The sequence below is a fragment of the Myiozetetes cayanensis genome, unplaced genomic scaffold (genome assembly GCF_022539395.1).
Source record: "Myiozetetes cayanensis isolate MyiCay16 unplaced genomic scaffold, myiCay2020 scf10, whole genome shotgun sequence".
Classification (NCBI taxonomy): Eukaryota; Metazoa; Chordata; class Aves; order Passeriformes; family Tyrannidae; genus Myiozetetes; species Myiozetetes cayanensis.
Genome location: NW_026086605.1, coordinates 7,910,346 through 7,926,355, shown reverse-complemented (window position 1 = coordinate 7,926,355; position 16,010 = coordinate 7,910,346). Strand labels below are relative to the sequence as shown.

Here is a 16,010-nt window from a genome sequence, read left to right as displayed (position 1 = left end):
GATGAGGCTAGAAGAAGTGGAGAGGAAAATCACATCAGCCAAGGATAAATCTTTAACGTTATCTATCATGTGTTACTTTGTAAATAGAGTGGTTTGAAAGGCCTGTATTCCTCAAAAGTTGTCTCTGCTATCTATCAGCCAGTGTTGAGGTATATTTTTTTTACAGAAAGATGCTAAATGATCATTACATTGCTTGAAATACACATCAGCAGCAGCGAGTGCAATATGCGAAGCACGATACAAACTATCACATGCTCAGTCTTCAGTTTGTTCAGTTATTCTTCTGAATTTCAATAACCTCATAAACGTCATAGTAAAATAAACTGGTTTTGTGCAGTGTGTGCTGCCCTGATACTTATTCTGTGGTAGCTGGTGTGCTCAAGTGCTGCTCCCAGTGCCCAGCCATGGAAATGTGGAAGACTTGGTGGGTGCACACTGTCAGGGAGAGGATAAGCACTGTCAGTTTGATTTCCTAGTTCCCAGCTTCCAGGGCACGTTTCCACCCAGGATGCAGGCAGAGATAGTTGCCAAGCACCACTACTTTTTCAGAGTCTTGCATGTCAAAGTCCTGTGTGCAAAGGGCCATTAACAATTAGCATTGCACTTATCTCACATGGCATGCTGTTCATATACTGGGCTCTACAGCTTTACCAAGATAAATTTAAGTGTCATTAAATTCAAGGCAAAGACAAGACTGATGTGGAAAAAGTCCAGAGCTTTTTCAGAGAGACCAACACTACCCAGTGAAGACTATACAGATGCCTGGGCCCTGTGCTTATGTTTGTCCAAGAACTGAGACAAGTCAGCACTTTTTAGACCCTACAAGGAGTCACCAGAGGAGTTCAGAGTTACTAGTCTGAAATGTGATATCTGTGGTTTTTTGGGGGAGAAAAATTTCTCACTGTGAGGTTGACTGAACCCTGGCACAGGTTCCTGGAGAGGTTGTAGAATCTCCATCCTTTGATATATTCAAAAGGCATCCAGATATAGTCCTGGGCAGTTGGCTCTAGGTGACCATGCTGGAGCAGGGGGGCTCCAGAGACCCCTTCCAACCTCAGCCCCTCTGAGATTCTGTAAAGGATTGGACTCCATGCCTTGCTGGGATGGTTCAATTCCTTATGCTTCCAAAATGGACACACCTATTTATACTTGTGATTCATGTTTGCCCACAGGGCTCGTTGCTGCCATCATGTCAAGTGATAATCCCCTATTTCAGGATTGCCTTGAGGACTTGATAGTCAAAAAACCCTCAAGCAAGTAGGATTAGACCTCAGTAACAGCAGACCTTCATGTGATCTGTTGAGTGGTGGGGGCTTTCCCTACAGGATTGCCGATTTTACCAGCTCAGAACATTTTAGATTGTGGTCACAAATCCCGTGTTTGCCTCAATTCTTGCTTTGGAGAACAGGGAGGTGAAATGGTTGTGGTCCTCCTTTTCTCACATGCTACTTATGGTGTAACAGGGCACCAGGTCTTCCAGCTCAGTGGGGAAGGAGCAGTGCTGATGGTGACTGAGTGGGAGGCTGGATTTTATTCTTCCAGCATGTCATTCCTGGATGCTGGTCACGCCCAACCACCCATCCCAAATTCCTCTAGAAAAGAAACTTTCTTTTCTCTCAGAAATTACATAAGAAATGGGTTTGTTTAAAAAAAAAAAAAAAACAAGCCAAGTTCTTGGGATGGGCCTGCTGTGAAAAAAAAACAAAAACAAAACCACAAAACTAAAAAACCTTCACCAAAAACTGAACAAAGATCTTTTAAAAGAAGTTGTGGTTAACAGGAAAAAATGCACAGCAAAAACTGTGTGAAGCAACTAATTGGTAATTTTAAGGGAATAGAGGAGGAGAGGAGAACAGAGTGTACAAAAAGGGAAAATTGCATCAAGAGCAGATGTAAAAGAACATGATTTTTTCTACAGGACAAAACTGTGATCTAAATAATACAAACATAGGTTTCCAGTGTTTCTCTGCTGTATGAGCAAGTGCTTTTGTTGCTTCAAATAGATTGTCTGGTCATAGAGACATCACAGAGATTATTACTGATGTTCACAAGCCAGGCAGCGTGACATGGGGCCCAGCCATGAATAATGTATGGAGGCCTTGTTAAAGACCAGAGACTTAATTGTAGCACTAGTCTGCAGCAGTTCACTTCCTAAGGTAAAATTCAGTTTAATCTCTGAGGAGACATGTTAGTTCCATTTGTAACTGGGTTTTGTTTGGTTTTTTCCCCCATAGCTCGCACCTTCCCTTCCATTACAAGAAGATTTTGTTTACCACTGGAAAGCCATCACCCATTACTACATCGAGACCTCAGGTAAAAGAAGAAAGCACTCTGGGTTTGTCTCTGTTGTGAAAACTAGAATTCTCAATTTCAGTGTTTTTAAAAAGAAAATGTTAAGAAATACTAAAATGAGGCTTGTCTTTTATCAAAATGCCAACAATAATAATTAGGAATCCAAAATATTTTGTACCTCCACACCTTAAAAAGTAGGCATGAAAAAGGATTGAGGGAGAGTCATATTTCTTAAGTACCATGTAGAGAACTGCACCTTTTCATGTCTGACCCAATTTCTGTCTTCACATATTTTGTTTAATCTAAACAGACAGCTACAGAAATGTCGTCCCTGCTGTTAACCTTTTTATTGGTTTGCATCAGAGATTTTCTTTTCCTTTCCAAGATTTTAATAAAAGTAATTTTGTGGTCATAGATTTTACCAGACAGACATGAATTCCATGTGCTCAGTGTTACTTTTTTTTTTGCTTTACTGTCTTGTCTCAATGAAAGGTATTTTGATAACATAGCTCTGAAAAGTGAATTTGTGAGCAGATTAGAACATGTTTTGTTAAACCTTATCCAGGTGTTATTTTGCTTGTCTAAAAAAATGCATATTCTGATGAAATGTGGCTATAGTTGGTTTTTCTTAAACTTTTCTGTGGATTTTTTTTTTGTGTGTGTGTTTTTGTTTTTGTTTTCTTTTGGTGGTTTGGGTTTTTGTTTGGTTTTGTTGGTTTTTTCTGTTTTGTTTTGTTTTAGGGTTTTTTTGAAGTTATGCAACTTGTACATTTTTTTATTTTGTTATTAAACTACTATGTTTTAAAAATGAATGTTACCATGCTTTCCTCAAGTGTATTACTTCTGCATTTCTACTGGAAGAGCTGTTGAATCTGTGTTTGTGTCTGGCCTGAGGATTTTGTTTATATCAATGTTTACTCATACAAGCTACAACTTGACCCTTGGTTCTGAATACCCATCTTTCGGAACACGATGTGATGTTTCCTAAGGTGGAAAGGACAGGGTATCAGGGGAAAAGTGATACCTGCAGTGACGTGGTGCAGAATAAAAGCTGACCTCTCTCCCAGACTTTCACAAGTCATTTGAAAAACAAGTTTCCACTGAGTGGATATATTTCTGTTCCTCTGCAGTAGGAGCAGAATTATGCTTAGGAAATTCAAGCAAAACACTCCAGGCTACTGGAGGTTGTGGCAGAGACCAAAATCACTCTGACATGGCAGTTTTCCTGTGTGGTCTCAATGCCATTTGCATGCAAGTGGCAGTTATTTTTAGATTATTGCATAAGAAGGAGTAACCATTTCCCGAGCTAGTGGGATAGCTGTTCAAGTAGAATTTTGCTGAAAAAAATAAAAGAGGAAAATCTTCATGTTGTGGATATGCTCTACAACATGTTAATGCCAGCTCCCACTGCCAGTGGCATAAATCCACTGCAGTTTCATGACTTCATTATAATGAAATCAGTCTTACCCTTTCCTTCATGCAGTTTGACATAATTCTATCTCAGTGCAGAAAGCATAAAAGAGAAATGTAACAACTTGTGAAGAATAAACAGCATGGAGTTTGGGTTTTCTTTGTTGTTATCATTAGGAAAAAAACATTTCTTTAGTTTTCAGATTTGTAAAAGAACTGATCAGGTGCAAATTAAGCTGATGTTAAAGGCCATTTAGAGCTTTGAGAATACTACATGGAGAGTTAAAGAGGAAGTTATAAAGACAGGGTGGATACTAACCAGCAGATTGAGAGTTGAATCTTTCTCTCCCAAAACTTGGTTTCTGACTGTATAATTTTTCCTTTTTGACCATGTTTTGAATTTTGGCATTTCCCCTTTTCCCCACTGCAAGGTCAGATGTCTGCCCAATGCATACTCCAGTTTACATTTCCAGATAAGTTTCTGAAAATTTGATTTAGGACATGGTAAAAACATACTGTATGTAAGATTCTTGAAATGAGTGGTCATGTTTTTAAATCTTAAATTTGGAACTGAACTTAAGAAAAGCGAGGACAATATTTTAATAATTCTTAATTGCCCATCTCTTCTGTTCAGATGACAAAGCTCCCGTGACTGATACCAACATTCCTTCTCACCTGGAGCAGATGTTGGATATTCTAGTTCAAGAAGAAAATGAGAGGGAATCAGGCGAAACAGGACCATGTATGGAGTATTTGCTACATCACAAGATTTTGGAGACACTCTACACGCTGGGAAAAGCTGATGTATGTACTTCCCAGCAGAGCAGATTATCTTTTGTGTGAGCTCCTAATTGTAACAGGGACTGAAGTTCTACAGTAGGTGGTAGTGTGGGACACTGAACTCCAGCAAAAAGCTGTTTGCTTATGCTTCCAACACAATACAAATAACAGTCTTTTACAAATGTGATCACAGTGAGACAACCAGGGAGATGCTAAGACAGAACCCTGAGATTTGTTACTTGCCGGTCTGATAATACAGACTGTGAAACTAAGAGAAACATTGTTGTTTGGTCTAAAGTTTTTCTGGCTTCTACAGGACAGTATTATCCCTCTCTGTCCTTTTGTTAGGAGATTCTTGGGTGGAAAGTGCTGTATTAGATACAAACTTCTGATAAATTTTTCTAAGTGTGGTGTGTTGTTGCTCGAAAAGACTCCTTGTCAGAAAGCATTAGTTTAATCTGATCACCAGACAGTTTTCACATCTGAGTCTTTGGTATGAATGTAGCCCTTGGCACTCGTGTGGCACACATGAAGTTCCCTTCATGGTCTTGGTGCATTCTTGTTTCTGTCTGTCTTGGCAGACTTCTGAGCCAAAGTGTGTGGGGCTGGATGGGTCATGGGGTGAATTAGCTTGGCAGTCCTTGTGCTAGAACTTTCTGTATCACGATGCAGATGCAGTTAGGGAAGCCTGGTGTATCTTGTTCCACAGACAAATGGAGCTCTCCAGGGTTTCATTCTCAGTCTTTTACACATTGTCATGAGTTTTTAATCTACTCGATTTTTTTTATAAATAGACAATGTAGGATAGGAGCAGTCTGAGCCTGGGATGTTCTGTGTTCTGGAAGGGCCAGAGATCTGCAATTCCCATTGCTATACCAGCTGTCCTACAATCAGGCTAAGATACCTGCTGTATTGAAAATACTTGCTCAGAAATACAGCTCATTCAGTAATCTATAAACTTTGTCAGGAAACCAAGATGAAATGGTGACATATGTGAAGCAGTAATTAGTGGTGTGTTTCTAAGAGTTGAGAGAAGTCATTTTGTACTCATGCAAATACTCCTGTACAAGCAATTCTTGTACAGCCTGTCTTTACACTTTGCCTTTTGTGAGTTGATACATCTGAAGTAAACACACAGTTCAGTTGCTGGCAAGATGTTGCAAAGATCTGGTGCATAAAAAATAATTTTCTTTCACAGCAGTCAGTTAGACTTTCTTCATTACTGTAGATGTACCCTGATGGTAGATATTTTGCCATTTTATTCAACATGGATTACAAATCTAGGAGTACTTACTTTGAGAGGAGAGTCAGGTTGGGCAGTTGTCATTCCTGGCTGTTGCTACCCTTGCTCCATTCAGCTGTGCAGTGAACCAGAGGAGGGAAGTTATGTGGCTTAAAATGAACTTACGGAGTTACAGCGTTTATTAACATGGTAGAACACGTGAGTTTTGGGGGATTTAGCAAGAAACAAAGGTACATAAAGGACCACGAGCCATCAGATCTCATGGAGTTAGGAAAGTACTTTCAAGTGATGAGGTGCATGGGGGACAGTAGAACAAGGGTCTGCATGTTGCACAGATATTTGTGATTTGTATTCTGCTCAGGAAAAACAGCAGCTTTCTCTTGTCCCAGAACATCTGTGCATTTATAAATGCTTTATCTGTCTAAGGTTAATTGCTTGTGACTTTAAGAAATGTTTTGTAGATATTAAGATGTTTATAGTTTATAATTCTTTCTTTGTATGTACTGACTTAGTCAGTTGATGGATTTTGTGGCTCAGTAACCTAAAAGAGAGCTGACCTGTAGCAAATTAATTCCATGCTAATTTCCCTTTATTACTGTAATGATATGGAATGTTTTCTGGAAAGATTGGTAGAAGTCTGCCCTAGGGCAATTAACTGAAAAAGAAAACAGCAATGAGATGCAACAGTTTTGTTGATCTCTGTTAATATCAATAAAAGTCATGTGTTAACAGATGATTATTTTTAAAATACTTTGGGGTATACTATTGCTGTTTAATTAGCCATTCTGAGTGAAAAATTTGCATCTGTGTTTTTCTCCACATTTTTATATTTTTTTTATTGTTCATCTGGTTTTGTTTCAGTGTCCTCCAGGAATGAAACAGCAAGTTCTGGCTTTTTATACAAAGCTTCTTGGAAGAATACGGCAACCTCTTCTCCCCCACATAAATGTGCACAGACCAGTGCAGGTACTGCTCAGATCTGAAGTAAACTATATTTTTGCATGACAAGTTACTTTTATTCTGCTGTAGCTGATGGTATCTTTAATTCTTCCATTGTCAAGTGAATGAAAGAAACTCTGCTGGAGTGCAGTATTGCTTGTAGTGTGTTGATGATTAGAGCCATGAACCACCACTGCAATGGGAGTCATAAATAATAAAGAAAACTTGTTTATGGCAACCTAAATCTAGAGCAAATGTTCAAGCCAATAATCATACATAATTGTAGTATGTGTATAGAAAAATAATTCAGTCCACTGTTCCTAGTAAAACCTAGAGCTAACTCTCTGTTTTCATTGTTTGCTTTATGCGACAGAAATTAATCCGGCTGTGTGGTGAAGTTCTGGCAACACCAACAGAAAATGAAGAAATTCAGTTTCTCTGTATAGTATGTGCAAAGCTGAAACAAGATCCATACCTGGTCAACTTCTTCCTTGAGGTCAGTAAATCTATTCAGAATTTCATGAGACTTTGTTAGTGTTCTTCCCCCAAATAGCAAGATTCCAATATTAAAAAACAGACATGGAAATCCAGATGATTCCAAACTTAAAAGGGATCTGTAGTTGCAAACAGTGCTGGCTGTGGAGTTCAGGCAAGCTGATGAACATTTCTTGTAGCTCGTGGTTTCTTCACAAGCACTATTGTAAGTATTGTAGCCTAAGGCATTTCACAGCTTGGGATGGCTGTTTCCCCATAAGGTACATGTGGTGCAGAATTGTCCTTTATTAGGATGGAATATTCTGGTTGTTCACATCTAGGCCTCTTAGAGGTGCTGTTGCTGTGACTTGGTCACTGTTTCTGACCTTCTAGTGCATGAAAGGGCAGATTTACAGAATTCTTTGTGGCATTTCTCTCTCAAATCTCCAGCACTTACAAACTGAAATGCAGATGGATCTCACCAAAGCATTCTGTGTATATCTGTTAGTTTTGCTTCCTTCTTTGACTGTTCCTGATCAGTTTCTTCAGGACTTTAGGGGCTGAGTATGTACAAACCCAGGATTTCCTTTGTATGATTCCATATCAAATAGAGTGTTGATAGAATGTTGGTTATATTTTAGTAAAATCTTTCACCTGTACTGCTTAACCAGTAAAGCTCCATGGCATGACTGTCTCTTGGGCAAGTTATGTCTCTTGTGGAAATAAGAACTGGAAGAACTTCATTCTCCTTACTTAAAGCTTTAAAAACCCTATACTAATTTTATTTTGGTATTATTGTGCTCTTTTCTTTAAACTGAGTTTTCCTAGCTCTTCTGTAAAGAATATACATTGTAGTGTTTGACTTATTAGCTCTACCTCAGCCATATTTTAAGCTAAACTTGCCCCATCTCATCCCATCTTAGGCGAAATACTCCTTGTAACTGTTCCATACAAAGGGACACTTGATTCTCTGTGTTTTGACTTCTGCTCTTGAGACCTTAGAAAAGTTGTAATATAATGTCTGCTAAAAAGTGGTACCTTCATTTTATAAAATGAACAATAGTTTCACTATTCACTTTTATTTTCCATATTACAAATTATCAGCTTTATATTTCTCACCACAAATCAAGTAAAGATTCTCATCAACTGGGATATCAATCGATTTTTTTCACAGAATTATTTTTAAATCTGTCTGAACTTAGACATGGCATCATCCACCATAGATTTTTTTTATTGTCAGCTTTCTGTTGATGCTGAATTCACAACTACTTTGTATAGAAAGCATTGAATATGTGTTCTACGTAACCTTTTCTATTAGGTCATTCAGGATCCTGTTTTGCACCTTTGCAGGAGGCAGGTGAGCAGCTGAGCTGCAGAATTGCATGATTAGATAATAGGAAGCTTAAATACACACAAAAATTCTGTCTGTGTGTTGTTCAATGTACAAACTGCTTTGTGTCTCCCGCCAATATAAGAGGAATGAGCTATGGACACATTTCTAGGGGCATTCATACATTTATGTGTGTTAGGTCTTCCCATCAATGCCTCAGCTAAATAAACAATGGCTTTTCAAATGACAGAAGGGTCCAGACATGAAGTAATAAGATAAAATATGTCTTTTACAAAATATTACCCACTGTTTGAGAAAAGTAGCTTTTCCCTTTGACAACCCTGCCTGCTACCTGAGTGGTCCCAGCACCAGGTGTAATCCAGGACAGATTACACTGCTTTACATGCAAGGGTCATTGTTGTAATCTGATATTTCTTTGTATTGATAAAATAGATGAGGTGATACTGGAGGACTCCAGAAGCTTTAGCTAGAGATAAACAAGATTCAGACAGACACATTTTTGCTGCTTTGCCACCTTATGCTTTTACACTGGCGAAAAAAAGACATATGTTAAAGGAGTGATTTTTCTACTGTTGTAAAAAAATCATACTTATTTTATTGCATGCAGTTTGCTGCTTTTACCACTGTTTGCCTCTCCAGGGAATTGGTTCTGTGAGTGCATCACAATGCTCAGTGCAGATTCCCCACAATGAATGCACAGCGATCAAGCAAACGTTCGCAGCAGCTCTGGTTTGCTGTCTGAGACTGTCATGTAGTCAGTCCCTGCTGGCTTGTATGTACTAAATGCATTAACCCCCAGTGGTTGGTCTTTTAAATTATTAATGCTTGAGATATACTTGTAATAATTTTGGTGTTACCATAGAGAAGGGAACCGTTTGGATTAATAACCTCACTATTGTGCTCGCTTGGAAAAAAATGCCTTGTGCTGCAGTCTAATTTATGATTCCAATAAAGTATTATTCACCTGCACATATGCCAGAAGAACACTGATTTTTTGCCTTGCACTGAGTTTCTTCTTGGTATCACAGAGTACAAATTTAAATGTCTTTTTATGTGCTGGAGACAGATTTATGGGAAGACAGATGGGTTGTTTTTCTTCAGGCTAAGTAGAGTTGCCTTGGAGCCTGGGAGAAGGTTCTCTGATCTGTTACAGTATCCAGTGCCCAATGCTAACTTCTATCCCTTCAGTCTACTCAACTTTTTCTTCATGAGAAACACAGTTTGAATTGAGTACCCTGCTGTCATAAAAGGTGTTTTTTTCTCTTTTTTGTTGAAGATAAAATCTCAAGAAACTTAGATTTACTTGTGTAACTCTAACTGGAAACTGTTTCAGATGTTGGATGAATTTGAGGCCTTGGCCTGGAAAGGGATGTTTTATGGTATGTGCAAAGGTCTAAAGGTGCACCAATTAGGTAAATGAAAAACTTATATCCAACTGTGGGCAAATCAAGTGAATATGTGCCTTCAGTGGCAAACAGAAAAAGTTGCCATCTCTTTGTAAATGACATATTCAGCCTTGAAGCAAAATTTGCAGGGCTTGAGAGAACTTTAAGCAGATTTAAAAATGGCCTAGGTTTAAAAAACATGCACGTTCCACAGCCCGTTACCTTCTACATGGTTCCTGTATCCAGCCTTGACTACTTCAAATGCTGATGTAAAAAAAAATTCCTTCTAGTACATTTCTGCTTCAGGATGAACAGTGATTTCAACTGTTTAATTCCAAAAAATGCTTTGCAGAGTAAGTTAAAAGCAATGGCTTCCAAAGGATCAGCAAGTGTGCTCACAGAAGACATGATAAAAGACCAAGACTCTGTGACAACAGACACGGGACAGCCTGTTCAGCCTGAAGAAATGCCCAGTGCAGCCGGAGTGGAGCACATGGAGAGGGAAGACGAGCTCCCACAACAGGCAGATGATCTCTCCTTCAGTCTGGATGAACTAAATGTCACATCATCACCCGAGTCCTCCACTGTTTGTCCAAATCAAGACTATAATTTAGTGAATTCTCTACTAAACCTCACTAAAAGTCCTGTGAGTTGTTTTTTGGTTTGGGTTTTTTTTTCTGTTTAATGTGATGAAATGAAATAGTTGGATGTTGTGTGAAGTGGGTAGAGGGAGTAAATATACACATATATACACTGTGTATTTTAGCTATAAGAGCTAAAATGAGGGTTTTTTTGCAGGCAGCTTTTGTAAACTGACAATTTTTTTTATCAATTCAGATTTAAAATATTATTTTATAAAACTAATACTATGATTGTTGCTGGTAATATAAGTGGGGTATTTAAAGAAATATATATAGGATGCTGTATGTTTCATGAACAAGCTACATAGGATAATCAGAAGGTTAAATATATCACAAGAGAATACTTTTAAAACTATTTTTAATTGTTCTGACTTAACCAATCACATTCTCTTTGTGATGGCACTGGGCTATCTCTAGAAGTTTGTGTTCTTTAGAAAAACCTGCTGTATGTCTTACCCAGCTGCATCCTCAAATGCAGACCCTTTCAGAAAATGTAGAGGGTTGGGTAAGCCTGTAATTTGTACAGCAGTGTTGAGAGCAGAAAACTGGCTCTGCCACTGCACTTGGTCATTGTTACATGATATAATATCTTGGTCTCAGGGTGACCTACAGCACTCCTGTCAGTCTGAAGGTTGCAGTTGCATTCTTACTATTTGACAGAGAATCAAGTGAGATTCTTTACATCCAAATTCGTTAATGACTGAAAAGTCAACAAAAAATAGATGTATTCACTCACTGTGGGGAGATAGAGAGGTTTTATTTGGGAGGTGTTTGCTTCTTGATTTCAAGTGAGCTTCATTCACCCTCTGATTAATTCTTCCATGCCCTTCTGCCAGGACGGCCGGATAGCAGTGAAGGCCTGTGAAGGCCTCATGCTTTTGGTGAGTTTGCCAGAACCAGCAGCTGCCAAGTGCCTGACCCAAAGCACTTGTTTATGTGAGTTGTTGACAGACAGGCTGGCCACCCTCTACAAAGCCCTGCCTCAGTCACTGGATCCCTTAGACATTGAAACAGTGGAGGCAATTAACTGGGGGTAAGAATTTTATTTTTGTATTTAATACCCAAAGTGACTTTACATCCCTCCCTGAAACTAATTTTATAGGTAGATGAGGTGTATAAAATATTCACCCCCCATGCTAAATCCTCAAGGGCAGAGGTGCCACACAGCTGCAGCAGAGCAGTACTCTTGGGGTGTCCAGTGTACACATGATTTCTGACACAGGGCCAGGTTTGTCTGCCCGTCCTCTGCAGAGATTCCTCAGGGGGCAAATTTTTCCACTGAGTTATGTTAGCGGTTTGTGGTGGTGTCATTGGATATCAGCTATGGATTGTGTTCTTGTGCAGATGTCCAGGATTTAGGAAACACAAACTTTTCACTGTACACAGTGGGAACTGTCAGCTGCTGCGGGGGGCAGGAAGGGTGCATTTGATAACAGGCTGCTGTTTTTGCATCTAAAAAGAAGAAGGAAAGAGATATTGCATGATTCATCAACATGAAGCAGAAGATACATGGCTGTTACCCTAACTGCTTGCATGTTAGATTCCCAAAACATTTCTCTTCCCCATTCACTTTACTATGAATTACTCATGACTTGTTAGTACTGAGACAAAAAGTAGGTGTTTGCAAAATGTCTACCAAAATTTCTGGTGGTTGGAGTTTGAAATTAGAAGCAGGAAAACCGCAACTCTTAATTGTGGGATAAATAACTATTGGAGTGCTTTACCAAAGAAAACAGTGTATATGTTATTCTTAAAGCCCTTTAATTGAAATAACATGCTTTTTTTCTGAAAGATACAATCTAGTTCAGGTATACACTGTGTGGTTTTGCTGGACTTGCTTGAGGTTGCTTGCAGAGGAGAGAAGAACAATTGCCTTCATTTTATGGTTCTGTGACTACAGGAGTTATTGATCCAGTTTCTGTGGTCTGTGTTTCCTGGGAGACCAGACTTGGTGTTCAGTTTTCCCTTCTGACTGCAGAAATACTTAACCAGAGTTCTGCTGCTGTACATTCTGTGCATCCTTTAGCATGTCTCTGAACACCTGTGTAATGACAGCACTGCCAGATTAGTATAGATTGGCAGAAAAACCTTTTGAACGTTCCCTTCACTACAAGTAGGTCATTGATTATTCTGTTAGGTTCAATAAGAATGAAGTCCAAGATTCTTCAGTTACTTGTAGACTAAATAAATATTTTTCTCTGTGTTCTCTAGTTTGGATTCCTATAGCCACAAAGAAGATGCATCTGCTTTTCCAGGGAAAAGAGCGTTGATTTCGTTTCTTTCTTGGTTTGACTACTGTGATCAGCTCATCAAAGAAGCACAAAAGGTTTGAAATATGTTCAGATGATACAAATATATTCACCAAATAAGTAGTTCCAGTTGTTTCTTAGTTTCTGAGTTTGAGACACACCATTTTGTACTTTTGTTTCAGATGACTGCTGTTGCTATGGCAAAAGCTGTGCGGGAACGTTTTTTCATTGATGTTATGGAACCTCAGCTGATGCAAACGTGAGTAGCATCCTATGAGACACAGAACAGAATCTGAATCAAGCTGATTTTTTTTTCAGCTGAAATCCATTACTTGTCTGATATGAAATACTTTGTTCAGTTCAGAGATCGGAATCCTCACCTCAACTGCACTATTGCACCGCGTTGTTCGTCAGGTCACTTCAGATGTCCTCCTGCAGGAACTTGTGTATTTTATACTTGGAGAACACAGAGATCCAGAAACCTTGGCAGACATCAACAGGCATCCATTGAGACACAGGTTAATCGAGCACTGTGATCATATTTCTGACGAGGTGAGAAGTGATACTCACACAGTAATGTCTGCTGGCTGGTCCTGGCTTGTGGAGAGTCTGTAAAGACAACATTGTGAGGACTTTTCGTATTTGTGTCAACTCAGTTTTTTTGCCAAGAAGAAGAGTTCTGACTGCTAGCCTCACAAATTCCCTTTAGAAAATGAAAGTCAAGCTGTTTTCTCCACCTAGCATATTTTACGAAATATTCTTTTCTAAATTTGCTTGCCCACTATGGATATCTAGTTAGACTTGCTTACCTGTAAGACAGGGCAAACTCAGTGTCTAATTGCATTTTAATTTGTGCTTTGTTAAATGTTGTGTCACTGTTGTTTTCCATGGTGTGTCAATTCTGTGTTGTTATCATATAAGATAGAGATTTGGGTTTTAGATTAAGTGTGATCAGAGAACGTACACAATACCAATTAAAAGATGATATAATAACTTAAAACTCTTTACACACTGTAAACATTGTTAAAATAATTTACTTCACTAGAATTCCTCCTCAGGACTTGCTTGTTTCATTTTCTCCATGAAACAACCTCCACTCTGCTTTTTCAAATAAAAACCAGGCTTGCCTGAAATACAGACCAATGCCTTCCAATATCAATTTTTCAGTATGCCTACCTGCTCACCCTGTCAGAATGAGTTAACTGTATAAATTAGTTGATCTTGGCAAAGCTAAGCACTTAAAAGCTGTCTTTTAAAATTATCTCTGTATTGCCTAAAGTCAGTCTCCTTTTAGAAGCCTACATCTCCATGTAAAAATCTTAGCCTACAGTTCTAGTCACAATATCCCAGTAGTACTTTGCTTTATTCTGGGTATTTGTTACTAACTTGAAGTCCTGTTCTGTGTTTCATTTGCACAATGATAACCATCTTCCAGCATGGATCTGATTGTAATATGGAAAGCTAAATTGTGAGTTCTCTGTATGTTCTTTGTATTATGTATATGTTATTTTGACAGATTTCAGAACAGTTTTTGTTTTACGGAAAAAAAATACATTCCCATATTGATTTTCAGATGCGTGTGAACTCTTCATCCATGTTTATACCACATTCAGCATCACAATTGCCTAATTTTTTTTATATGATTTTTGCTTCCTTCTGTAATGTCAGTAAGTAATTGCAGTGTTCTAGGATGTGCAAACCAGGTGTAAGACCAAACCCACAGGGCAGCAGTGCAGCTGTTTAGTGAAGTCAACTTTTTGTGTTGCAGATCAGCATAATGACTTTAAGAATGTTTGAGCACCTATTGCAAAAACCCAATGAGCACATTCTTTATAATTTGGTTCTGAGAAATTTGGAAGAAAGAAACTACATGGAATACAAGCCCCTCTCTCAAGAAGATAAAGATGTGGTAGAGAATGGACAGATTGCTGGAGCAGTGTAAGTTTCATTCTTAAGGGAAGTTTTCACGGCAGCTCAGTTGGATCCTTATTTTTAGAACAAAATGGGGTGTTTTTTTCAGTGATTGAAAGAAAAGTGAGCCTGGATAGCACTTGAGTGCTCTTATGTATTAATCCATATCCGTAAAGTGATGCAGAAATTATTACATCAGCAACTTATGTAAATTCTTAGAACAGGAATAGAAAAACTAAAATTACCACAAGCCTTTGTGCAGAACAGTAGGCACTCAAAGGTCTTTGTGTACCAATGTACTTATGCATCTACCTAGCTTAAGTCTATGCATATTTGTATTGTAATCAGTGAGATTATTGGTGAAGTGAGTCACTTAGGTGCCTTGCTTATATTTATGTTCTTGAATCATTTCCTGATGGAAGAACTTTTCTAGGACCCTACATAAAATCCTTTTAAATATCCTATGTAACTCTTCTAACTAATTTTTTTACCAATGGAAGGGTAAGGACTTGCCATACCAGCTATTTTAGTAATCTAAAATAATTGAAATATTTCCTGAGTATAACTCTCTCTCATGTGAAAACTGTGGCTACAGAGTGACTTAATGCAGTGATTTTGTATGAGTCAAAAATGTCTCCTCTGTTGTTTAGAATGTTGGGTATTATAATGGTTGGTATTTCTGAGTATTAACTAGGCAATAAGATATGGATATGGTAATTTTCTGGAAAACATCCTAGTTGTTCAGAGAAGAAAAACACAAAGCATGCCTTGTGACACGGAGATATATGTTCTGTCATATGTCCTTCATAATGTTCTGTCAATTATTATGTTTTTGTCTAATATAATCTCACAGAGACCTGGAGGAAGATCCATTATTTACTGATCTGTCTCCAGATAACACATTGTCAGCACAGGAGTGGCTCAGTGCTTCTCCATCTGTCAGTCCAGAACATCCGAAAAATGATGGGAAGACTGAAGTTCATAAAATTGTAAATAGGTAAGTTGAAACAAACACTTAAAGAAATGTCTGAATGTGTGGGTGTCTGCACACACTGTGCAAATTAAATGTACTCTGTAATGGATGTTATTCTGTGCCAGCTGGGAAAATGACTCCACAGAAGGAAATTATGTGGCATTTTATCAGAAAGCTACTTCTGAAAGATTAGAGCTTGCATAAGTAAAAATAATTCCATGTAAATGAGAAAAATTGAAGAACTTTGCAGCTAATGGTCTAGTTGAATACTTGGAATTCACTGTGAAGGCCTCGTTGATTACAAAACTTGCTTTTCACAGAAATAATTGCTATTCCAGGACTTGACCTTCCTGGACAAATCT

The 16,010-nt window shown here is 38.4% G+C and overlaps 1 protein-coding gene across 1 annotated transcript in view; it reads left to right on the top strand.

The window, feature by feature from the left end:
- Positions 1-16,010, top strand: part of FHIP2A (FHF complex subunit HOOK interacting protein 2A) — a 34,194-nt gene that overhangs the window by 5,691 nt on the left and 12,493 nt on the right. Inside the window, exons 2-12 of the mRNA XM_050337150.1 lie at positions 2,235-2,313; positions 4,337-4,506; positions 6,587-6,691; positions 7,038-7,160; positions 10,227-10,520; positions 11,352-11,548; positions 12,727-12,841; positions 12,947-13,023; positions 13,124-13,316; positions 14,533-14,702; positions 15,529-15,672. Coding sequence (XP_050193107.1) covers positions 2,235-2,313; positions 4,337-4,506; positions 6,587-6,691; positions 7,038-7,160; positions 10,227-10,520; positions 11,352-11,548; positions 12,727-12,841; positions 12,947-13,023; positions 13,124-13,316; positions 14,533-14,702; positions 15,529-15,672 — 1,667 coding nt within the window. The remainder of the gene's footprint in view (positions 1-2,234; positions 2,314-4,336; positions 4,507-6,586; positions 6,692-7,037; positions 7,161-10,226; positions 10,521-11,351; positions 11,549-12,726; positions 12,842-12,946; positions 13,024-13,123; positions 13,317-14,532; positions 14,703-15,528; positions 15,673-16,010) is intronic.